The sequence below is a fragment of the Idiotropiscis lumnitzeri genome, chromosome 18 (genome assembly GCF_059441095.1).
Source record: "Idiotropiscis lumnitzeri isolate Australia: NSW breed Sydney's pygmy pipehorse chromosome 18, RoL_Ilum_1.0, whole genome shotgun sequence".
NCBI classification, from domain to species: domain Eukaryota; kingdom Metazoa; phylum Chordata; class Actinopteri; order Syngnathiformes; family Syngnathidae; genus Idiotropiscis; species Idiotropiscis lumnitzeri.
This window is the reverse complement of record NC_142408.1, coordinates 7,296,794-7,320,185: the sequence shown is the minus strand read 5'-3', so window position 1 is coordinate 7,320,185 and position 23,392 is coordinate 7,296,794. Positions and strand designations below refer to the sequence as shown.

The window sequence follows — 23,392 nt, the reverse complement described above, 5'->3', positions numbered from 1 at the left end:
TACAGCGCACGCTACTAATGTTGTTAGTGTAATAAAAGACCCACAGCAGTCCTGTAGTCGCACATTTGTTTAATTGACCAATAAGATTATTCGTGTCAAAGCACACAATGTCCATAAAGTCCAGATTTCAAAACAAAAACAACAAAAACGGTGTCACATGATCTTGTTGCAGCTGTAGTTAACATGGCTTAACATTGAGCGTGTGCATTTACTGGTGCCCGCGTACCTGAGAGCCGAAAGAGACGTTAGCAGACAAACTTGCTGTTACGATGTAAACATTTGCCTCCAAACTTTCCTAAATATTAGGGAAAAACAACAAACAAAGACACATATAATACATAGCAAAAATGCACACACACACACGCACGAACATAACCAATCAGTCGATCAATTAGTCCCTTTTTAATTGAATCACAAATGGATTTTACTGGATATAGATTTCAGGAGCAGCTTGTTAAAAAGTATTTCCTCAAATAGCGGCATCGTCTTTTAAGACTGCACTTGAAATATTAAATGCCACACCTCAAATAAAGAACTAGCTCACCCAAATAAGTGTTTAAGGGGTTACCATGTGCTTCCGATGGCCACGACTCACACAAACTCACTCAATTTGCAAACCGGTTGACAGTTTTGCGAGTTACTACTAGTTAACATCCAAACAGCTAGCCAACTCTACACTCTTACTCACTGACGCCCATGTCACTCACCAGGCCAGGCCTCGCCTTTTTTAAAGCCATACACACTAAATTACAGATACTTCAGTAGAATGCAATGACGACGACCCCAAATGAGCGAAAAAGCAAAATCTTCTACACTCTTCAAAAGAGAAAAATTAACACCTTACCCCGAAATAGATGCCGGGGACTCTCGACAGTTGACTCAATAAACTTCCCTTGACCACAATAAGACGGGATAGGGTCAATCACGACTCTCATTTTCCATTCAGCTAAAACTGCATGCGAGCAAAAGTTGTGCTCGATAACATCAGAAAAGTAACATTTGTGTTCTAATTTACCGCTAATTTATTTTACACCATATGGAAAGCGCTTTGTTACAGCTCCAGCTGTTGTGAAATGCGCTACATAAATAAAGTAATATTGTATTGTAAAAATAAAACACAGTTTTACACATTTTTAAGTTAAAAAAAAAAATACATTCCAAGTTGTGGATCAGGAAAGGCAGAGGCTGACTTTTAAAAGTTGCAATAAACCCAAAATAAATCTTTCGTTGTGTGCGCACATAATACAATCTCAACGACGGTTAAGGTCCTGAAAGGGAGCAATCACAAAATGGATGCCCTATTTTTGACTTCACGGCTTCACACGCAACAAACAAGCAGCTAAAAGAATGCAAACCATGAAAGGATCAATTACAAAAATATACATGTTCACACAACTCAAATAGATGGTGCAAGTCCGCTACATGAATAAATAAATACAAGCAGGAGCTCTTGAGAACGTTGCCAGCAAGGAGCAACGAGGGTGGGACCAAGAGGACGGGTCTCACTCCGTGGTACCGGTCATCCTCTCCTCGTCGGCCTGCTTGTGATGCTGCAGCCGGGCGTACGTCACTGCGTCCCCCCTGAGAGGCGAGCGGCGGTTACGGCGTTAGCGTAGCGTTGGGACCGGGGATGAGTTTTTTTTAGCAACACTTAAAATTGCGCCCGTAACGGTGTTAGGACGTATGGAATGAGACAAAGATTCAGAACATAGGCAATGAAAGCACCTTTGCCGTATTGTATTGAACTTTTTTATGCTGCTTTTGCATAGTGGACTCTCTAGCTCATAAAAAAGACCGCAAAAAATCCAAATACAGTGATCCGAGAATTAGTGAATGATTTGGAATGGTAAAAGTGCAGTCACTTAGTAACAGCCCTCGGAATGACAAACATATTTTTAAACATTGTTACGCATTATCTTTATGAGAAGAACAATTTGCATTGCGGCTCCTCTTGTTAGATAAGTGCAAGTGAAGTTAATATTGCAGCGCCCAATAAAGAAATAAATAAACCTGGAATGATTAAACAAAAGCACTCCATATTAAATATCATGTCAGGGTATTTGATTAAAAAGATTAAGATTATTTGAGTAAGAACAGGAAAATAAGTGTCTTTAAAATGAGAGTCTACTGCTTGTTAGTGGGTGTTTGACAGACAGAGAGACAGGAAGAATGATTTTTTTTTTTGGAAAGTGAAAAAGTGCTGCTTATTAATTAGAGTGCTCTTACTTTTTGCCTAAAGACGCCAGGCCGTACAGCACCCCGGTGGCAAAGGCGATGGCGTTGCCGAACAGCGTAGTGAAGGAGAAACTCAGGAAGATGGGGAAAAGCGCCATCCTGAGCCCAACACAAGTCAGTTGTTAAGTCCGGGTCATCATTTGCCCACCATACACAGCTGAGTAGGACCTTGACATGCAACTTGAATCCCTTTTGTGACCAAGCTCTAATATATTAAATCGATAGTCCCCAATGGAATTAATTGAATGAATTCCGTTTATCTGATCCATCTTTTGAACCGAATTGACATGGCGGGGACAATGTCTCACCCGCAGTAGAAGAAGGATTTCTGCCAGGGTCGGAAGCGGTCGGCGCGGGCTGCCACGGCGTTGGCAAACTCAATGAACTGGCAGCAGAAGGGCACCTCGCACAGGAACAACACAAAGGCGTTCAACCTGGCAACATCATCATCATCAATTTGTGGCTGGGGCATTTTCTTTTTTTTTTTTTTAATAGGAAATGCGTGCCAAGTCAATGACTTACACCATCCATACTCCTGCGGCGATGTTTAAAGGGTTCACAGTGACACAGTTCCATACTCCCGCAATGGCACACGCTGCAGAAAACACAGAAATAAAAAAATTAAAAAACACCTGAATAAGACAGATACAATAATGCCAATAAAAACATGGACTGACACATGTTGACTGAAACTTTATGCACATATTTCCATCCTGCTTAATAATACAGAGCTCATGGAATATGCAGCAGTGGTTTGTGTGACATAGGCACGTTTCAGTCTCCGGTGTCAAGTGGTGCTGATGGTGCGTTTTGTTGAACGACATTCAGGATCTCTGCGCGCACAGGCTGGGCCCAAACAGCAGGCGGACAGGCTACTGCAAGTTGGGAGAAAAGAGGGCGACGGGCAAGGTTTTTGTTGAGTTATACCTAAGATAGCGAAATTAGTAAAGCGAGCATGTACAAAAACCCGCTCGTCACACAATGCGAACAGATCCCAGCCTCCTCGCCCCAAAACCACCGCTCACCCACGTTGCCGGTCCGCAAAAGTTATAGAGTTATGAACCGGTCTGTGGCAGAAAAAGGTGGGGGACCATTGCCCTCGATAATGTCCAACTATTGCAGCTTACATCTGATTGGTCAAATTCAGATAAAGGATACAATTTCATAAGAAACATATTCATGTCTTTACGAGATGTATATTGCATGGGTCAATATCGCGATATTGATATTTTTTTCAATGTGCTATATTGTGCAGCCCTAATTCAAATGCAAAGAGAAAAGATATATAATTTTGAAACCCCCCGAAAATTCTTACACAAACCCTGAGAAATCTCCAATATGTATTTTCCATGGAGAATGGGGGTGAGTGACCCCCCCCCCCCCCAACAAAAATAAATAAATAAATAACAACAAAACATTGTAAAAAGTCTCCCAATACGTGAATCCGCGAGCCAGGTTTATAATGAGCCGTTTTGCCACCAAACATGTGAATGAACGTCTGTTATACAGAACGCCTCTTTTGTGAACACCTGGTCTTTTTTTACGACGTAACACGGACGGAAACAAGCGTTACGTTAAAAATATATGCATAATTTTAACAAATTAAACAAAAATATTATCAACTTACATATCCCTCCCAGCACACCGGCTATTTTGCAAAGCCACCGGTACCACCAAGTCATGCCATCGTCCTCCGGAGGCGAGGATTTGTTGGACTGTGCAGTCTCCTCGGAGTTCATCCTTCCAATCGAAATTTACCGCAAATCTCAATTTCTATGACGGACTTGCCGGTGGCGAAACAGCGATTTCGGACGCCGTCGCCAACCGCACCGAAAAACGAAAAGGGAGCCTGCCGTTGTTGTTCAAGTTCGGTGTTTGTCAAAAGCTCCTGGCTAACAACTAATGCTAACAAGCTCCGACCAAAACATGGACGTAACGCCCGACTTCCTCTTGGGAAAATCTAAATTAAGTAATGATTTTATTCGTGTAACGATAATTACAATATTGCAAATGTAAAATGAAATACAATAACATCTATCTTGTTTCAGCGGAAGCTCGGTTTCCCTTTTCCGGTATGCTGCAACCGCGGTGCATTGCGGGAAGACATTGCAACCATTTTACGTTTTACAATCAGCAGATTCGTGTTTTTTTGACAATTGTAATGAATATATGAAAAAAATGAACATGGGAATTCGATTCCTCGAGAAAAATTATACTCCAAATTAATTATTACGTTTTTCGCTACTGCACATTTCAAACAATCACGCAGACTCATTACAGTAGGTGGGCGGGATATCTGCCGCGCTCTTCAATACAATACAATTTGAATAGTTGTACAAACACACACACACATTTTTTTTTTTTACAATTATGCCAGTTTTATAATCCTTCAGTATAATAATTGTAATTTAATTTTGATGAATTGCACAGCCCTACTGTTGCATTTACTGTAAATCCTGAAAATACAATTGGAAACATTAACAAAATACAACACTTTGATAAGCAATCAACGGGCCCATGTTTCTGAGCACAATTTCTTTTTAATATTAAATACATTTTAATACATAACACACCATGACGATTCATGTACAATAGTAATCCGAGAACGTCACTCGGACAGCAGCGTTGAGTGAAGCGGCTTTAGTGTCCTTCTGTTGGTCCGCCTCTCCTCCATGATGGGGGCCGCTTTCCTTTTGGGGGGGGGCGTGTGACATAGCATTTCGTCAAGGGTCTGCCGCCTCACCTGACCGGCGCGCTCCAGCTGGGAAATGAGCTGCTCCGCTTCAGCTGCTTGTACTTCGCCCTCAATATACAGATGCAGCTGATCCAGCTGGGAGTGAATGAAGGAAATGTCGAGGACACTCTTCTCGCAGCGTATCAAATGTGTAACAATCTGCTCCCACTTACCACCTCTTGAGAAAATGCTGGCTTCCTGACAAAGGACGGGCTTTTCGAGAGTTGGACAGCAGATAAAAGGACCTTGATGGCCCCCTCTGTCGCTCCGGACATCGCCAGTAACAAAATCTAGTAATTCACATGGTAAGAGGTAAAAAAAAAAGTTTTAAACATGAATAACCTTCACTTTCTAATTTATTTTGAAGCAGACTCACCTTTAAGTTTTGGCACATTCGGCTGTCCGTGCTCATGATTTGTGCAAACAATAGTTGTGCCTTTTCAACGTCATTCTGAGGAGGAACACAAGTGTTTAGGTGCGTTACATTGAAGCGCCGCTCGATCGTAGTTTATCGACTGAAGCCATCTTTTTGGGAGTTTTTACAAAATACAAGCAAGTCGGAATTTAAGATTGCGTGCTTGAGTGTAGTACCACGTTGCACCATATATGGCAGCACTGAGCTCTACAGGAAGAGATGCCCGTTATCAATGAACACTCACCTGTTTGAGTGCTAATGCCACAGCAAAGCAGTAAGCATGCCTGGGTACAAAATGCCCTTTGGCCTGACTCTCCTCGATGAGTGAAGTGCAGATTGCGTGCGACTCTGTTGTGTTCTGATGCCCCCAAATCAAAGACAAAAAACAGAATAGTACATGAGTTCACTGTGAAAGCTCATAAAAAGATCATAAACACCAGTACAAATCCTCGTATGGTGTCTACGAACATCATTCATTGTTATTAAAAAAAAAATTTGCTTTATGTCATTTCTCAGTGCATATTAAAGTTGCAAATTTATTTTAATTAGCTTTTCCAGTAGATGAATTTCGTGGAGTAAGACTCCATTTACAGTCTGCAAAACTTGTTTGCTTCGCTCAGTGCTGCTGTTTTGGTTAGCAACATTGTGCACTGTGGTTTGTGCAACGCTTTCATTTTACTATGAGCAGTGTGTATTTGAGGAAGGCGTTCATTTGTTGTAAGGGTGGGTGATATATATCTTTATCGATATTATCATAAATGTTGTATTCACAATGTGCAATTTTACACTGAGTATTTATACTGCCTCAAAAAGGAAAGCCGAACAAGTCAGCCCAAGGCCGCAAAGTCGGAGAAAATTATGAAATTCTATTATTTTGTCATAATAGTGTGTAGGTCGATTATGTCGGTTATGGTCACAAATGCATGGCCCTGTAAAATTAGTCCCACGTGAAAAAAAAATTCTTCTAACTGGCTGTGACTGATTCTTTTTTTTTTAAACAAAGCAACACGAACAAGGATGTGTTTTCTGTTACCAGTTTATAGCAGACGGCAGATGCCAACGTCAGTGTGTCTTTGGTGAAAGGCACATTCTGGCTCCTCATGGACTGCAAGAGCTCGAGAGCATCTGCAAGACATTTGTTAATTTCCAAACACAACAGGGAATAGGCGGACAGTCCACGCATATTTATTGACTTACCTTCGTAATAGCCCTTAACGAATAACATGTCAATGCCAATGTTGAAGGAGGTGGGCTCGCTGAAAAAGCCTCTCATTTCCTGATCAGGACGACAAAACATCAATGGCATAACACCCCTAGAAATCATAATGTGCATTCTATTTACTTGTCAACATTCGATTTATTAATGCAATGACCACATATTGTACTATTCTTCTACTTTTAGCTGAGAGTTTTTTCCCCAAGTATGGGTGCTTCCACTTTAGAACATCATGCAAGTACTTTTTCCACCTGTGATTGTGCACCTGATCAGTAAGGGTAGCAGCAGCCATCTTCTCCAGTCCCAACTCGTAGCACAGTCTCATGAAAACTGGGCCAAACTTGTACTCCCCGTGTGCCACGTTCCTGTTTTCTGCATGGTACCTGGTAACAGGTGATGGTGTGACTTCACAGGCAGTGCTGTGGAATTCGGTGTTAAATGTACCACGCCAGACCATACCGATAAATGGCAGCTCGGGCCGTCTTCATGTCTTCCGCAGACTGACACAAGTGAAGCAGCAGCTTGAGCTCGTCTCGCAAAACCAGGCGGTTCTTTTGCAGGTTGTGGTGAAACTGCTCAATAAAATTTCCTGCCAATAAAGTTAAAAAAAAAAGGGTCAAATGCAGTATGTTGACTCCCGTTCATTGTAAGCAAAACATGGATCGAATTAAATACAATTCAAATTTGCCTTTTTTTAAATCCTCTACAGTACACTTTTTACTTTTCATGTGCAATTCATTTATTTTTCAAGTACATTACATAGTTAATTACGGTTCAATTTCATTTGATTAATCTACAATGCATTTGCATTTAACCTTTAAGAACTGTTGGTTCTTCCAAAACATTCAAGTACAATTTTTAACTCCTATGACCAATACATTCTGAGTGAATAGTAATTTAAGTCGTATTCGATGTGTATTTGCATCAAGCGATTTGCCAAAAAGCACTGAATGGAGAGTGTCTCACAATCGTAACCCCCTCCTCATTGTTTTTGGTTTCAAAAAATAAATTCTATAGCTTAACATTTGTACTTAGAGTAAGTACACTTCAGTCTGTAACTTTTCACATAAGTACAGGAGTTGAATCAATACTTTGGCGAGCATCATTTCACTCAAATATCTGTAATTCTACTGAGAGTAAGAACAGAGAGTGAGTACATTTTCCTCCGCTAGTCGTCTAAGATTGTTTCTCAGTGAAACTATCGGACAAGTTCACTATACGTTACCATCTGATCCAGTGACGAGGTGAGCAACTGCCAGCTTCCTTCGCTGGAAGTCTTCAAGTTTGACGACATCCTCTGACAGCAGATGCCTTTTAGCTGGAGATTTTATACATGAAATTATTTTTAGCACATGCAAAGGAACCGAATGCATGTGTGCAGGCAGGGTCACCTCTGAACACAAAATCCACCAGAGCACTAAAAAGATGTGCACAAACTCATAGAATAATAACTCCAAGTTGCCAAGCAAAGGTGTTGAATTTACCTCCTAAACGAAATCCAATCCAACTTGGCTGTTGCAATGCAGAAAGTGTCCCTCTCATGCATATGTGCTCGCGTAGAAACGTACGACAACCCGAAGACCAGAACCTCCGCAGCGCCATAATGCCCCACAACTGTACCATCCACGCGAAAACAAAGGGAAAACGAATGACAACCACACAGCGTCAATATCCATTATTTGTGACCACATCGCTTTCATTATAATTTCAAACGCTCAAAACACACCGCTATGCAATAAACGTGTTACATATACGCGACAATTATCATTTGTGTTTAAGTGCGATAGTAATGTGGTACATTCCAACATGGCGGCGTCCGAACTAGACTTTTTTTTTTATTATTGATATAGAACTTTGAATGTACAAAACACATTGGCATAGTGCATTGTTACTATAAGACAGACGATAGACAGACGAGCATAAAAAAATTCACAGAACAGTGCAAAGGAAATAAAAGAAATTAATATGAATAATCATAAACTGCATTGACTGTATATGTACTGGACTGGTAATTTAGCATATCTTAGTTTAGTGAGTCAAGCAATTTGCTCATTTACCAAAGCCAATTCAGATCGAAAACACAGTTTCAAGTTACTGGTTGTCATAACAGTCGTCTTGTTTATTTATATGTGATTATTCGTTTTTTTTCCCTTGGGTACACTAGATTCATCTAACATGCTCACGGAGCAGCAGCTCACGTCTTGTTAATCAAGTTCATGTGTAGGAGGGACTTCCAACTCAAATGTGTAGGAGGGACTTCCAACTCAAATAAATAAAACAATAAAAAGAAAATACTTAATAGGTTGAGAATTTTTTTGGGATACATTACAAATTAATGAGAGCCTGAGTCATACTGCACGGTGTCTTATTTATTTGGCATTTGATTAGACGTACAGTACATCCACTTGAGAAAAAACACAAATGCCTGCTATACAAACAAGAAAATTGCTTCATTTCAAGACTACCGAAGAATCAAAACAAAATACATTAAAAAAAATAAAAGAAAAACTCAAAAGTAAAGGACCGATGGGGGGGGACTGCGCTGCTTGATCATGGAGAGACCAGGATGTCATAAAAAAAAAAAGGAAAAACTATCCCAGCATGCATTCAGAAGACGTAGCAACACACCCGCCCACACACACACACACACACACACACACACACACGCATGGACGACACTGTGTGGGGGCAATGTTGGAAAACAAAAAAAGTTTTGAATTTATTCAACAAACACAAACTTGCAGCCACAAATTAAGTATGAATGTGCACACAAAATACAAATTTAAAGTCCTGGTAATGATCATTCCGTGAAATTTGTGGAAGCAAAAGGGGTGCGCCCTAATTACAAAGGAGACACCATGCAGATTGTAGCCCTGGCAAGCTCCATTTGCTTACCCAGATGTCCCAGTTGCTCACGGAAATCCACAAATTTGTATTTTGGGTGCATGATACACCTTTTTCATAGCCACAAATTTGGATTTAGGTAATGTGTGGGTCCCCCAATTTGTGGCTGGGCCTTGTACAAAAAAGAGACTTCAATCAACAAAACCAAAAAGAACATGCACTGCAGGTCCCAAAAAAAAAGAACCCCATTGAGGGGGCATCCCGGACAAAAACAAAATGGTGGGGGAAACAAGCACATCACCAGAAATGGATAACGGCGGGATGATTGTCTACCATAAAAAATAAAAATAAAAAAAGACAGAGCAAACAAGAGGAAGTTTGGGTGGTGAAAAAAAATGTGATTTGGGGGTAATTAATTATTTTGTTTGCATGAAAGGTGGAACTTAACGTGAAGCTGCCATTTTATCGGAATAAAGTCAGAGCATGGCAGAAAATAAAGTCATTTTACGCCAAACATATCATATCATGGAGAACAAATGCAATTTGATGTGTAAATATTTGTAATGCAGTTTTAATTTTAAAACGAAAAAAAAAAAAAATTTTATGGGAAAATGTTTGTGGGAACCAAATTATGATTTTATGGAAATAATTGCATTATCTATCTTTTTGGACATAAAAAAGTTCACATTTTTCTATCTTGAAATTGATTTCACAAGGTGAGTTGGGGGGGCACATCACCATAATAGAAGACAGCGAGATGATTGTCGACCCAAAAATGTTCATGAAGAAGAAGCTAGGGGAAACCTGTAGTGGATGATGATGATTTGGATGGAAATTAATATTTTCATTTTCATGATGCGTTCAGGTTCTGCCTACATCAACCATTCATTAGTCGAAAACCATAAAAAAGGACGCGTAAATTTAAACGTACCGTGTTGCAGAATCCATACCGAGTAAGAAAGAATGGAGTCAAAACAGGAGCGTGACAGCGTTAGCTCGAGGGGACATGTTCACCGACCCAAGGGGCTTATTTACATCCTGTGGGAGGGACTTGGGGGGGGCTGTGGACCACCAGATCAGTAAAAATGCAGCCTTAAATTAGTGTTCTTTATACACAAACAGTCCTGGCTGTATAATTGTGTTAGACGGCCGTGCTGAGGGAGGACGGCGAGGCGCAGTCGGACGGCGTGGCAGCGCCCAGGGGGAGCGGGCCGTCCGTTGTAGGGGTGTCAGGTCCCACCAGGAGGGTGCTGCTGTCCACCGAGTCCTCCCGAGCTTGGGAGACAGTCGCAGAGCTCGGGGCAGCAGGCGCATCAAGGGCCTGATGGAGCTCGTCCACAGCGGTGGTCACATGGGGGCCCGGCATCACTGGGATGCCGCCATGTCCTGTAGGGGGCAGGAACGTATAGAGGGCGTTACCCATGGCTCCATCTTAAGCCTCTTATTTCATCGTCTACCCGCATTAACTTGTCCACAAACAATAAATTTTCAACACCCTTGTTTTAGAAGCATCTGTATCCTGGTGAAAATGTGTTTGAGATGTAACTAACTCCACACTCCCAAATCTCAACCAATAGTTAGTTTTTAAAAATGACACCCAATTTTTAAAATTATTTAGAGTTAGTCTCTCACGTTTCCCCCTAACTATGTAAGAGTCCATGTAAAGATGCATGAAGCCAAGTCAACAACGTGTGAGCATTGCTTGTTTGTGTGGTCTTACTGAGGTCCACGTAGAGGAGGCTGTCGGGGTTGATGGAGGCCTCATAGGGAGGCGGGGGGTCGTCGGGGTGCTGGATGTCAGGATACTTGTAGGCCGCGTAGGGCGGTGGGGGCTCCTGGAAGTGGAAGGCGCCTCCTTCGCCATCATCAGAAAGATGTAGCGGCGTGAGGCCCGTGCCGAATGCATCTGGGCCATAGTCAAAGCCCGGGACGCGCCGGCCCAGGTTGAAGTGATGCACTGACAAACACGCACACACGCGCACAATTTACTTATTATACTGAAAAAAAAAAAGGCTCATAATTAGCGTAAATACTATGCTAATTACAGTTAGCCTGTCTATGGCATTTCACATGTTACGTTAGAATTAATCTCGCATCTTTGTGTAAGTAAACATACAACTTTGTTTTGTTGTACACTGTTTTAATGAGCTGGTGCTCTATGTATGTAAAAATTAGCAGTTGTTTGAGGGTGTAATTTCTTGAGCCAACATATATCGTTTATACTGTATAATGCAACTGAATACTGTCACATTTGACTTAATTTCAAATGACTGCTACCAAGTACACAGGCGTGTTTTAGTGCTCACAGTTTCCTCCGATGAGCGTTTCGATGCGTTCCCGTCGTCGCTGTCGAAGGCGATGAACCATGAAGAGCAGCAGGGAAAGGATGAGGAAGGATGAGATGCAGCTGACGATCAGACGCATGCCGCTGGCCATCGAGTCAAACAGGCTGTTTCCATCTAAGACCAACAGGGAGCGTTACAACACAAGCAAACTTCAAAGGCTGATTATGTAATTAGATCTCCTATACCTCCCCAATAAACAACAAAGTAATCAATGTCTCATTTCTTTCCTAATTTAAAGAAAGTATTTATCATGGCATGTTTAAACTTTGTTTTTTAAAATCTTGGGTTATATTTAAAAAAAGATAAATATCATGAGCCCATTAAAAAATTATGTACTGGATATTCATCACGATCTCATTGGTTTCCGCTTAATAGTATATTTTTTACAATTATGCTTTGGTTGTCTTGTCTATGTTGTCCGTTGCCTTAAATAAATGAATGAATGAATCAAATATGTATACCGTACTGTTATAAAAAAAATACAATAAAAATTCCACCAAATGTCTGACCCGGATCGAGGCAGGTGAACTTGCAGCACTCCTTGGGGTCCTTGCGGAAGTGCTGGCAGCCCTGCGGCCTCTCGCAGAGTGCGGCTACGCACATCTCGGGCTCACCGTCGTGACACGTGCAGCTCAGGCATGGGTCGTCGCCTTTGGGCGTGAAGTAGTACCCCTCGCCCACTACATTGTCCTTGATGTCCACGCACGTTTGCTCTGCGGCAAAACACAAATGGCATCAGAGGAGATTTTGAGCCAAAAACAGAACAGAAAATTTAAAATCATAAGTTGTAAAGATCTATCGATCCCTCACAGCCCCCATAAACCGCTATGCGAGCCCCCAGAGTGCTCATGGTGTAATTTTTTGTTGTTGTTGTGGCCAAGTTACGTACTACGTTTGCAGAGGAAGGGGAACTCTTTGTAGCAGTTCTCAGCGTGCCAGCTATGTAGGCCGCGCTCGTTCATGCTCTTCAGCTGGAAACGCTGCAGCTGGGCGCAGAAAACGTTGTCCTGGTTGGCTTCACCCAGGTTGGGGAGACCATCGGGCGGTAGGAATACCTGCACAGGGCCTGCATATACAAAAAAAACCAGATGAACTAAAATTTGTGTTGTCAAAAGTATCGATAGTTGCATGCCAGATCCAAGTATGATACTAATATGTCATAGTATTGATACAACGGTGCGCGTACAGTATACAGAAGGCCCCCAATTTTATGTCATCTTTTTTGGTCTATATGGCTGATATCAAAGTCAAATGTTGAACAAGTTAGTGTTGCCCTTACCGTTATAAACCACCTCCCAGTGGCCCTCCACAGAGTGGTTCTGGTTGGTGATCACATACTGGTAGCCCACCCAGAACCTACAAGACAAACTACACTTTTATAACAGCCATTTGGTTGGACTTCTGACGAGATGGGGATTCAAATCTAGAACCTTCATATAGTGAGGCAACTGCGGCAACCAGTGACCACAGTTGCAATTTAACGAGTTAATTTGGCATTAATTTACTCGTTTATTAATTCAGAAAATCATTTTATTGTGCATTAATGCCGTTCGTACTATTTCTTTTATTGTGAAAGTATGTTGCACCCGGCTACAGCGTCCACTGGTACAGGCGTCGTGCCAAAATCAGTACGCCTTGGTCGAGGGAGAGCGCTCAATGAGTGAAGGCCAAACGGGTGGGAAGCTGTGCGCTTTCTGCATCGTATTATATCTCCAAAGTTTGACAATTAAATAGTTTACAATGACGTGATCATAGTGAATTTAAAGTAATCAAACAGACTAGTTCTGCATTGGACTCAAGATGCGTTCAAAAACCACTCACACAGTTGGACATCTGACAAACAAACAGCTCCGAACTAAACATCGCTAAACAATGCATTTCCCTTGTTTTTATGCCACTAATATAGTAATGATAAGAATAAGATAAGAAATAAAGTACATCCCTTCTGCTGGCTGTTTCGCATATTTTGTCTCGTATCACAAAGAAAAGAGCCTGGGCCGCGCCACTCACTTGCACTGGTCTCTGAGCTCGCACACTTGGTCGTCAAAGTCCACCTCGATCTTGAGGATGAACTGCAGCTCCTCATCGGTGACGAAGGTGGCCAGCGACCCGTCCACCTTCTGGCACGTGTCGGCCGCCTGCCAGTAGTTCTCACTGTGCAAGTACACCTTGTAGCAGCTGGCCGTCTTCTCGTAGTGGTGCCACCCACTCGGGCATTTCTCTGGTCAGACAAAAGTGTGTGAGTGAGAACATATGTGAGAGGAATTACTTCAGAGATTTAATGATTTATTTTATTTAATTCTACAAAGAGATATGGACACTCACTGTTGAAGCGCACCGGCTGCGCCACGCCAATAATGTCCTCCACCTGGTCGTAACCTTGGCCGAAGCGAAACCGTTCTTCCTTTATGGCTACAAAACCAACCAAAAAAATGTTTTTTCCCTTCCTATAATCAAAATAAGTTGGATAAAATTCACAACCCACACGCTAATAAAGATCCACAAAATTTAAATTCTCTGCATGGTTTCTTGAGACTCTCAAAAGGGTTGACCAAACTTAAAATCAGGCGGCAAAACTGGTGCAGACGGATAACTTTGTTCTGACTTTTCAGGGGACACTAATGACTACATTTGTCCAAAAGGGCAGCTTCAAACCAAAACAGCAAATATCCCCGCGCCTGTGTGGTTTTTCTCCGGGTACTCCGGTTTCCTCTCACATTCCAAAGTCATGCATGGTAGGTTGATTGAACACTCTAAATTGCCTCTAGGTATGAGTGTGAACGCGGATGGTTGTTTGTCTTTGTGTGCCCTGTGATTGGCTGGCAACCAGTTCAGGGTGAACCCTGCCTACAGCCTGAAGGCGGTTGGGATAGGCTCCAGCACGCCCGTGACTCTCATTAGGAGAAGCGGCTCAGATAATGGATGGATGCAAGAGAGCAAAAAAATGTGGAAATTTCGTCACTAAAAAAGCAGCGTGACCCCAGCCTCACTTGTGAGAAAACAGATTCAAGTACTCACGGGGACAGTCCATCTCGTCGCTCTGGTCCTCACAGGCCGTCCAGCCGTCACACTGCCAGGACATGGGGATACACTGCATCTTCCCACTGCGGCAGGCAAACTGCCCGGGGCTGCAGCGCTGCTCTGAAACACACAAGTAATAAAACAAGTGAGCACATCTGAATTAAATATTCCACTTCGGGACCAGGGGTGGCGAAAATCAAATGATGAATGCCATGTCGAAATCAAAGAGAAAAAGACGTTTTTTTTAGTTCTGGGGAGGAAACAACCGAGCCTGAAGCATTAAGGGGCTCTCGAGTTCAATGGCGACTTTTTTTTTTTCTTGATAATAAAGCTAAACTGAGGGGACACCAGCATGACCGTCTGAAGAGGAAGCCAGCTGTGGAGACACTGGATCGACATTATAGAAAGAAAAATTGTGGATCTGATAGAGGCCTCTGAAAAAACAGCTATGAACAATTTTTCAAAAATGACTGACAGTGTTAACATGTCATATAGCATCCTCCTGCGCAACATCCTCCTCGCATTCCCTCCTTGGCACCAATACATCCCAGAGCAGCACACATACTCAGAGCACAGGACTCACGGGTTTTTCATATTCACAACTCCATTTCAAAGACAATTGAAGAATCACGTACAGGCTTCATTTTGAGGTGGGTTTTTTTTTTTTTGCATTGAACCGGGAACGCTTCTTTATTATCAATGCAAAATGAAATGTGAATATGAATCATGATCAATTTAACAAGTTGAGTAATTTCTCCACTAAATTTGTCCCCCATCATAAAATTATTTCATAGGTGAAGATACTGGGTGAGAAAACATTCTGACCCACTTTCCCTCACTGGTCAAGCTGTCTCCTCCTCTGTGTTTATTGATAAATTTCCGCTTTGTGTTCATGAAATCAGTGAAATTGGTTGATGGTTGCTCGAATCCTACATGTGCACCATCCAGAATTTGTTAGAATCAGTCCACAAGTGAATGCACAGCACTTTCAGTTGCTGGCAGATGTATGCACTGGGGTCACAAATTATAGCTTTGCACACTTGTCGGATAATATTTGAAACAACTTGCCTTGACAATCCAAACGCAGCTGCGGGTTTTCATAGTCTCCCTTCGACTGCTAAATAGTATAGTGTGCATGCAACTTTCTTGACCGTAGATTGGCCCTCAAGGTGAGGACGTAATAGCTCTGATAAAGACAGAAGCGAGGACCATGACAGTTCTCGCGCTATTTCTTCAGGAGAACAACTTTCATCTCAAAGTTCTCCCACCAGCTGGCAGTGCATCCAGGTCTGACCCAAAAGCGGCGATGGCGTCTTTGACGAGGAATATGCCTTGGACGAATTATTTGGATGTAAAGAGCAGACCTTGTTGTGCTCCTTCTCCTGTGCCGCTCAACTAAAAGCAGTAGTTGTTTGCAAACATTTAACCAAACAAAAAGCGTCTGTAGAATGGCTATAACCACGATAATTTGGCGGACGTCCATGTAGTCTCTCATGAACACACGTCAGAGTCTTTTAGGCGCAGAGTGAGGACGTAAATCTCCGGATAAGACTGTCCACAGCCAAATAGTCTGGAGATAACTGCAAATCTCCACCGTGACTGGAGTTTTCCATTTTTATAAAAAAAAACAAAAAAAACCTCCGGGGACATGTGATGACAGGGCAAACCGCAGACTATTTCCTCCCGTTTGCAAACACCCTGGCTACGTGGAGACAAGGCCTGAGTCAAAGAGTGTGGTCGAACGCAGTGTGACTGTAATTTCACTCTAATCCAATTTACAGAGCTTCAACAACTCACGCAGTCCGCCTGATATTATCTGTTATTTTCCTATACTTTTCATTCCTCATGAATGTCTCCAGAATCCGATGCGGGAGCAGCACACACGATAAGAATGGACGCGAGAACGACCAACGGACTCGATACGATTTAAACGCCTGTCATACAGTGCAAAACTCCATCTTACTGACTAAATGCTAGCTACGCTAAGTGACGTTTTGCTTGCTTACCTGACAATAATCTTGCCAGCGCTAGCCGGGCACCTGAAACAAACAGAAACAGTTGAGTCAACTGTCAAGCAACTACCTAACATGAACTACTGACTTTTGGTTGCGTTATTAGTCTGCACTCACAACCTACAGCCACATTATTAAATAATAAGGTGGTAGAAGTAAAGGTCTCTACACACCAATCTTACGTCGGCCTAAAAGTCGATACCTCGGACCGAAAACTGACTGAAACACACACTGCAATGTGTTGGAGGGTGCGCTAAAGCGCACCCAGATGTCATGGCGCTTCGGTTAGCGCTAAGTGGATTGAGTGTGCATTAGCAAGCTGCCGTCCATTACCATGGCAAAAAGTTGGTCACTGTGATGGAGAATTTTGGACCTCAACAGCCTTATCACGATGTTGGGATATTGATGGGGATGACAAAAAAGTTTACTCAAAATCCTGAGATTATTTTGTGACTAAGGAATGAGCGAACTCGCTACTCAATGAACCAGGGGTGTTCAATCCTGAGCTTTGAGGTCAGCTGTCCTGTCTGTTTTACTGGCTCTCTCCCTGCTGCATCACACCAGGATCAGCATAGTTATCCATCTTCTGCAGACCTTGCTGATAATCTGATCATTTGAATCAGATATCTCGCAGCAGAGGGAGATGGAAAACAGGCAGGACAGCGGAGCACAAGGAACAGGACTGAAGACCCGACTCACTGTACAGTATTAATCAGATGTGTTGGAAAAGGGATGGACCTGAAACAAGCTGGACAAGTGCTTGTGGGGACCGGACTTGGGCACCCCTGCGACCGAGTCTCAAATCACCGTTTCAAAAAAGGGTTTCAAACTTGGATTAGCATATAAATAGTCATCTCTTTTCTGCGACATTACTCTTGCTGGGGAAAAAAATATTTTGATATAGATGGCACGTTACCTTCAAAATGTCCAAAGCTTTGTTATTATTTTGAAGGGGGACGTTTTCAGCATTCATCGATCAGGCTCTCATAAATGTATTAGCATTTTTTTCCAAGTGTACAGCCAGCATTCTTTTAGCATTTGCATGGTAATGTTGGAGGATGAGACCAAATGAGATGGAGACGTTTTGATGCAGCACCATGAATCTTCCATGCAAATGAAGTTAGCTCAAGGCTAACTCGGCAGAGGCTAAAAGTGCTCCACGAAATTCGATTCGTACTAAGCCTACACAAAAATACTGAGGAATATCACAACGCCCCAATAAAACTGCTGTAACAGTACAGAAAGAAACAAGTGATAACGTTTGCTGGTCGTTGGCGGTCCGCTCCAGCAACGCCACCACCGTGCTGACACCCCTCAGCGGGGTAGAAAAAAAACTCAAGCCCGCGGCTCAGGTAGGCCTGTCCACCGTCAACCAGTTTCTCCCCCTTTTCTATCTGGGTTAAATATACATCGAAGCCGCTTACCCGGTCGTGGCGGGTCCGTCAATGCGAGGACTAAGAGCAGCGAGAAGAGGACGAAACTGCCACTGTCAGCCTTTGGCAACATTTATCCTCCATTCATAGTCACTCCTTTATCCAGAAATGTAAAGCATAAACGGGGTAGGGGGGGTGTTGCTGCAGTCGTCGTCCGACTTCGTCCGGGATTTATCCAGTTAAACGGTTGCCCCGACGCTGGCCCATCTTGGTGGTTCGGCACTCGAATGGGAGTTGGCGACGAAAGTTAGCGTTGAACGAGCATAGTCATAAAAACAGGAGCGAGGAGAAGGACGGCGAACATTCGTGTTTGGATTTGTTGCACATCCAATCCGCCGTCCTCTCATCAAGATGGCCGCCTCCTCCCATCACAACAATCCCAAACACGCAACACATCGAGCGGACCAGGCCGCGCCAATATTCGATTCCGGCATTCGGCTCGCTCCGACGTTCGGCTTTTGCGAGTGTTTGCGCATGTAACGAGTGTTGGTTTTCAAAAAAAGGTTTGTTCAAGTGTGCAAAGACATTCGCAAACAGTTTTAAATGTCTTAATCATTTTTGTCGCAAAGTGATGGAGACAGGAAAAACTGCGAACCTCGATCTAAAGTCTTCGCAACCTTTAACAAAACCTTATAAAACAAATCAATAATCACAAAAATCAATTGCAGTTGAAATATTGATTTAAGAGGAGAAAAAAGGGACAGCAGCAATATGGAGTAAGGTGAATCACGAAGTAATAATTCAGAGAAGCAAAACAAACTCCATCCATGAAAATAATTCACTGGCAACTTGTACATTTTGCATCAAATGCTCAGATTGCCCAGCACATAACCGAGCATTTAAATGATCCACATTCCTACAATATTTGTTGCATTGATTTAGCAATCTGATTTTCCTAGAATGTGTTAATTCAAACATTAATTTCTCATTAACAAGTGATTTATTGTGGGCAATTATAAGTGCATGTTATAAATGCAAATTCACAATATTGTCCTGCCAATGAAAAGTTTTGCCTCGAATGAGGACAGATTAAAAAAAGAAAAATCTGAGTAGGTATGGGAGCACTGTACCAACTTTGTTTCGCTGTATTTTAATTGGTAAAAATACAAGAGGGAACATAGAAGTAAATTGTCACATTTCAGACAATTGCTGATCATATAATACGATATTTCGGCTGAGTAACATTATGACGTGCTTTTGATAACAGCGTTTGGGTAGGTATGTACTGGTTCCATTTGGTACATGTATGTGTGAATAACACAATTAAATACAAAATAGTCACCATCATGTCAAATGGCAATGCAAAAACGTAGAGCAAAGGAATTTCACGCACAGCATTAAGTCCACCCAAAGGTCCTTCAGAAAAAGTCAGAGGCTTTACGTCTCTTGGGCAGTTGCAACAGATTGTCAGTGAGGGACGATACGTCATGTGCTCCAGGCGTCTTGGCCTTGTCGGGCGTGGGTGTGGACGAGGGCGTGGCCGGCCCACCGAAGGGCGACTTGCAGCCGGCGGTGCGGTGCGAGGGCGACGGCGTGTAGCTGGCCCGCAGAGCTTTGTCCGTGTACTTGCTGGACGTGCAGTTGACCAGACGTTGCAGGGCTGGCGTTAGGGCTGGGCTCAGGCCTTTTGGCGTCAGGCTGCCACCCAAAAAAATGAATAAATGAGAAAACGTTTCGCTTAAAAAAACAACAAACTATTCTTATTATAAGACTTGTACTTCAAATAATTTCTTTCTTTCTTTCCTTTTATTCAAAAGAAAAATAATCTGCAAGACAAATTGCCTGTCCATCCTTGCATGAGCATGTTGTTAATAAGAACGACCCTTCTGTATGATGCGTTTAAACCGATGTGCTGTGTTTACCTGGCCAGGTTTTCTGTGACTTTCCTCAAGGCCTCCTGTTTTTTGGCTCGATTTTTGGCGGCCGCTTCGTTGGCCATCTTCAAGCCCAGTCGCTCTCGTCTCCCTGGCTCTGGAATCTGTCCGGACAACACACGTGTAAGTATTCAAATCGCCATGCTGCTTTTATAAAACACCGCCGAATATACGAGTACCTTAAATGAGGGGCCATGGTTCCTCTCGGAATATGGCGTGTCGGATCCGTCCAAGCGGAACGGGGTGCTCTCGATTTCTCCCCATGTCATTAGAGGCGACTCTGCCACACCTGTAACAAGAGAACCCATCATGAGGAGATTGATTTCACACACACAAATTGTTTAAGTGCGTTTGCTACGTTTCCCACCAGGGGCTGGGGAGGGCGTTCTTTCAAAGCCGTAACCGTTCACCGTCGGAGAATCGTGCGGGATCAACTCTTTGCCGTCTGGACCCACCTTACCCTGCTTGAACTGGATCACACACAGGGACAACGTTACTTCTCTGGCCAGATTGATTAATCAGCTGATCGATTTAATTGTCCGACATCAGCTCATTTAAAATAAATGCCTCACTTTTGGATTATATTTTTCATTACCATATTATAACACAAGACAAAGATAATGCAATTCACACAAAAATAAATTAAATAAAATCTGCCATTTTTTGCAGATTTTTCTCTAAAACTTGTCGAACTCTTTGGCGATGAGCACAATGCGTGTGCATCACCTGTGCGCTGAGCGCTGCAGCCTGCTGAATCTGGCTCTTGTTCAGCGCCTTACTGAACGGGTCACCGATGAAGCGTGTGTTCTTGTGAACCACCTCGCGGGGTTTCTTGAAGAGCGCGCTGTCATCTTTGACTCCTGATACAAGACGCAAGATGGAAAATGGACATGTGAATGCAAATTTGACGTTGAACGCAAATGCCATAAATTAGTTCCAGTCTCCCAAATGCTGTCAAAGTGTGAAATTAATCAATCACGTCAACATTTTGTTTTCACATTAGTCCTCAATGTGTGTTGCTTTAAATTAAGATTTTTTTTTTACCCAAAATGATGGTTGAAGTTGGACATAATTATGAACATTAGAGGTTCTACTATATGTGATGGATTTTTTTGCTTGTTTTTTAATTAATTGTACCTTCTGGATAATACATCAAGGCATTCTTTGCTTTATATTCCCACGTTTCCAGGCCTGCTTTTACACACTCAAGAGCGGCCTTCTCTGCTTGTGGTAAGGCAAGGTTTTGTTCATGGCGCTGGGAAGCAAAAAAAACAAAAAAAAAAATAACATTAGTGCTAAAACTTGTGTCAGGTGGAATCCACGCATATCCAAAATTACTTTTTTGGACATGAAAAACAAACAACAACCAAGATAGATGATAGATGAATCATATTAACTAAAACATGTCTAAATTAATCACTTTATCATAATAAACAAAAAAAAACCAGCATGATGTTGATGTTTTACAATACATCTCAACCAGAGGTAACCGATAAACAGTTTCAAGCAAGCATGCTCAGGCTCCCATTTGGGGAACAGTGTGAGCGAGAGGCTTCTTTTGCTTCTTTCAAACTAATGTTATACAACAGTCTCTCAATTTGTGACAGAAAAAAAGAGTAAAAAGATCAGGGGTTCACTGTATTGCCTGCTTGAACTCATCTTCGGCCTCGTACAGCCACGCGTGCTTCATCTTCTCCTTGTCCTCGGCCAGCTCCATGATCTGCTCAAACGAGGCGTTGTCCTCGCTGGTGTTTTTGGCCAGGAAGCGATCCAGTGACGGAAGTTCCTTCTCCAAGACCTTGTCGCCTGCCACGCTTTCTGTGCACAAAAAAAAAACATTCAAGGATGTCAGACAAATCTAGTGCAAGAATAGCAGCTATACATCTGAGCGACATACCAGCATCTGCGCCTCTGTTGGAGATGGATGGTGAACCCGCGCGGCCCACTGGCGTCTCAAAGCTCGCCGGTGTTACATCTAACAACAGAAAGTCATTGAGCAATCGCAATATGAGAGTTTAACAAAATAAGCCTCATTGTTTGACTCACAGGGGGCAGAGGATTGAGGGGTGTGTTTGGACTTTCCACATCGGATGGAGATTTCTCTCATGCGCTCCAAGTCTCCGCTCTCCTCTGCATCCAGATAGTCCTTCTGCGCCTGCAGTTTGGTCACATCCGGGAAAAAGTCCCTCTGGATGATCTTCTCCAAGCTCTGTTAAAACGCACCAAAAATACGTCAGACTTGTTTTGATTGCAGACCAATTCAAAACACTTGAATTTCAACACCATATGAAAAGCGCTTTGTTATAGCTCCAGCTGTTGTGAAATGCGTGATATAAATAAAGTTGTAATGTAAAACAGATGATGTTTGCAAATGTCTTATTCTGGGAAAAAAAACACTAAGAAATATCATTCTGCATTCACGGACGACGGAAATTGCAAGGAAAAAATTATATTCGATTACTTATCGATTAAATACTGACTGCTCAATCACCGCGCCTTTAATAAACCACTTGACGTTTTTCTTGTTTATAGTTGACCAACGTATCAATAAAGGTTTTCCACTTTGTTAAAATCTCGACCTGCGCATGCGGATTATTGGAACTGACGTCAGCCTTGACGTTTACTGGCCCTACCTCAATGTAATCCTCCTCGTTCAGGACCTTTTTCTGCGGCTTCTCCGCGTCGGCGTCTTTGGGCTCCGACCTGAGGGCGACGGCGGTGAGGGCGGCAGGCACCAGAGTGCCACACAGGGATCTCCGGACGCTGGCGCTGCCGTCCATGGCGCGACCACTGGCCCCCTCGCCGGAAAGCGAATTGCGGAAAGGCTAACTGTCTCACGATACCGGCCTTACGATCTTGTCCAGTCGAAGCACAAATTCTTAATAAGACGTTAAAATGTCCCCGATGTGTATAGTTGTCTTTCTTCAGCGCTAAACGAAGTGTTTACGCAGGTGTCGCGAAAAACACAATGTCGAAAAACATACAGCGTGACGTCACCGCACATTGTCTTCTTCTTGGAAAATGCGCGATATGGACACTCGACTGCCACTAGCAGGACAATAATAGAACTACCACGGCCGTCCGTAAGGACTTGCAATTTCACCAATATGCTACCAGGTGGTAGTGTTTCGCTTGTGTTGATTATTCCCTTTCTAAGGGAATTATTGCTGCCACTATTATCAGGAATATTTATAGACTACGGAATAGGACAAGATACGTTTTAGCTTCCTCCTACTCCTTTTCCTATGGCAGCTTGCAAGGTT

At 42.8% G+C, this 23,392-nt stretch overlaps 4 protein-coding genes across 7 annotated transcripts; all 4 read right to left on the bottom strand.

The window, feature by feature from the left end:
* Positions 1 to 52: 52 nt before the first annotated feature.
* cacfd1 (calcium channel flower domain containing 1) lies at positions 53 to 4,321 on the bottom strand. 2 transcript variants are annotated; one of them, XM_088280570.1, is made up of 5 exons: positions 3,863 to 4,321; positions 2,758 to 2,830; positions 2,544 to 2,669; positions 2,227 to 2,334; positions 53 to 1,581 (listed from the first exon to the last, which is right to left on the bottom strand). In XM_088280570.1, the coding sequence occupies exons 1-5, from the start codon at positions 3,972 to 3,974 to the stop codon at positions 1,503 to 1,505; spliced, it is 498 nt and encodes a 165-aa protein (XP_088136696.1). In that variant the 5' UTR covers positions 3,975 to 4,321; the 3' UTR covers positions 53 to 1,502. The 2 variants fall into 2 exon arrangements, with proteins under 2 accessions (XP_088136696.1, XP_088136697.1); XM_088280571.1 differs by lacking the exon at positions 53 to 1,581 and adding an exon at positions 1,608 to 2,127.
* A 388-nt stretch (positions 4,322 to 4,709) lies between these two features.
* ptcd2 (pentatricopeptide repeat domain 2) lies at positions 4,710 to 8,317 on the bottom strand. 2 transcript variants are annotated; one of them, XM_088281715.1, is made up of 10 exons: positions 8,085 to 8,317; positions 7,826 to 7,993; positions 7,060 to 7,189; positions 6,866 to 6,983; positions 6,582 to 6,660; positions 6,418 to 6,509; positions 5,629 to 5,742; positions 5,346 to 5,420; positions 5,143 to 5,259; positions 4,710 to 5,065 (listed from the first exon to the last, which is right to left on the bottom strand). In XM_088281715.1, the coding sequence occupies exons 1-10, from the start codon at positions 8,221 to 8,223 to the stop codon at positions 4,844 to 4,846; spliced, it is 1,254 nt and encodes a 417-aa protein (XP_088137841.1). In that variant the 5' UTR covers positions 8,224 to 8,317; the 3' UTR covers positions 4,710 to 4,843. The 2 variants fall into 2 exon arrangements, with proteins under 2 accessions (XP_088137841.1, XP_088137842.1); XM_088281716.1 differs by having other exon boundaries at positions 4,718 to 5,065; positions 7,826 to 7,918; positions 8,085 to 8,260.
* Positions 8,318 to 8,954: 637 nt separating this feature from the next.
* Positions 8,955 to 18,720, bottom strand: dgcr2 (DiGeorge syndrome critical region gene 2). 2 transcript variants are annotated; one of them, XM_088281420.1, is made up of 11 exons: positions 18,247 to 18,720; positions 16,817 to 16,849; positions 14,808 to 14,930; positions 14,115 to 14,201; positions 13,800 to 14,010; positions 13,069 to 13,145; positions 12,679 to 12,855; positions 12,299 to 12,502; positions 11,751 to 11,903; positions 11,165 to 11,401; positions 8,955 to 10,830 (listed from the first exon to the last, which is right to left on the bottom strand). In XM_088281420.1, exons 1-11 carry the CDS (start codon positions 18,326 to 18,328, stop codon positions 10,586 to 10,588), a joined length of 1,629 nt encoding a protein of 542 aa, XP_088137546.1. In that variant the 5' UTR covers positions 18,329 to 18,720; the 3' UTR covers positions 8,955 to 10,585. The 2 variants fall into 2 exon arrangements, with proteins under 2 accessions (XP_088137546.1, XP_088137547.1); XM_088281421.1 differs by lacking the exon at positions 16,817 to 16,849 and having other exon boundaries at positions 18,247 to 18,719.
* Positions 18,721 to 19,326: 606 nt separating this feature from the next.
* Positions 19,327 to 23,160, bottom strand: ess2 (ess-2 spliceosome associated protein). Its single transcript, XM_088281422.1, has 10 exons — positions 22,763 to 23,160; positions 22,176 to 22,338; positions 22,027 to 22,104; positions 21,775 to 21,947; positions 21,267 to 21,384; positions 20,856 to 20,989; positions 20,497 to 20,599; positions 20,309 to 20,418; positions 20,118 to 20,233; positions 19,327 to 19,893 (listed from the first exon to the last, which is right to left on the bottom strand). The coding sequence occupies exons 1-10, from the start codon at positions 22,907 to 22,909 to the stop codon at positions 19,614 to 19,616; spliced, it is 1,422 nt and encodes a 473-aa protein (XP_088137548.1). The 5' UTR covers positions 22,910 to 23,160; the 3' UTR covers positions 19,327 to 19,613.
* Positions 23,161 to 23,392: the final 232 nt, after the last annotated feature.

What these genes read in the sequence shown, in the direction of transcription:
- dgcr2 (XM_088281420.1), bottom strand. Translation starts at nt 18,328, where the DNA reads ATGTTGCCAAAGGCTGACAGTGGCAGTTTCGTCCTCTTCTCGCTGCTC. An exon ending in CTGGGAGGTGGTTTATAACG is followed by an intron (nt 12,856 to 13,068) that starts GTAAGGGCAACA and finishes TTGTATATGCAG; the next exon opens with GCCCTGTGCAGGTATTCCTA. An exon ending in CCTCCTCTACGTGGACCTCA is followed by an intron (nt 10,831 to 11,164) that starts GTAAGACCACAC and finishes TGCCCCCTACAG; the next exon opens with GACATGGCGGCATCCCAGTG.
- cacfd1 (XM_088280570.1), bottom strand. Translation starts at nt 3,974, where the DNA reads ATGAACTCCGAGGAGACTGCACAGTCCAACAAATCCTCGCCTCCGGAG. An exon ending in CGGTGTGCTGGGAGGGATAT is followed by an intron (nt 2,831 to 3,862) that starts GTAAGTTGATAA and finishes TGTTTTCTGCAG; the next exon opens with CGTGTGCCATTGCGGGAGTA. An exon ending in GCCGCAGGAGTATGGATGGT is followed by an intron (nt 2,670 to 2,757) that starts GTAAGTCATTGA and finishes TGATGTTGCCAG; the next exon opens with GTTGAACGCCTTTGTGTTGT.
- ess2 (XM_088281422.1), bottom strand. Translation starts at nt 22,909, where the DNA reads ATGGACGGCAGCGCCAGCGTCCGGAGATCCCTGTGTGGCACTCTGGTG. An exon ending in CTGCAGCGCTCAGCGCACAG is followed by an intron (nt 20,600 to 20,855) that starts GTGATGCACACG and finishes TGTGTGATCCAG; the next exon opens with TTCAAGCAGGGTAAGGTGGG. An exon ending in AACGCCCTCCCCAGCCCCTG is followed by an intron (nt 20,419 to 20,496) that starts GTGGGAAACGTA and finishes CTCTTGTTACAG; the next exon opens with GTGTGGCAGAGTCGCCTCTA.
- ptcd2 (XM_088281715.1), bottom strand. Translation starts at nt 8,223, where the DNA reads ATGGTACAGTTGTGGGGCATTATGGCGCTGCGGAGGTTCTGGTCTTCG. An exon ending in GATTGGATTTCGTTTAGGAG is followed by an intron (nt 7,994 to 8,084) that starts GTAAATTCAACA and finishes TTTTGTGTTCAG; the next exon opens with AGGTGACCCTGCCTGCACAC. An exon ending in TGGCATTAGCACTCAAACAG is followed by an intron (nt 5,421 to 5,628) that starts GTGAGTGTTCAT and finishes GTTCCTCCTCAG; the next exon opens with AATGACGTTGAAAAGGCACA.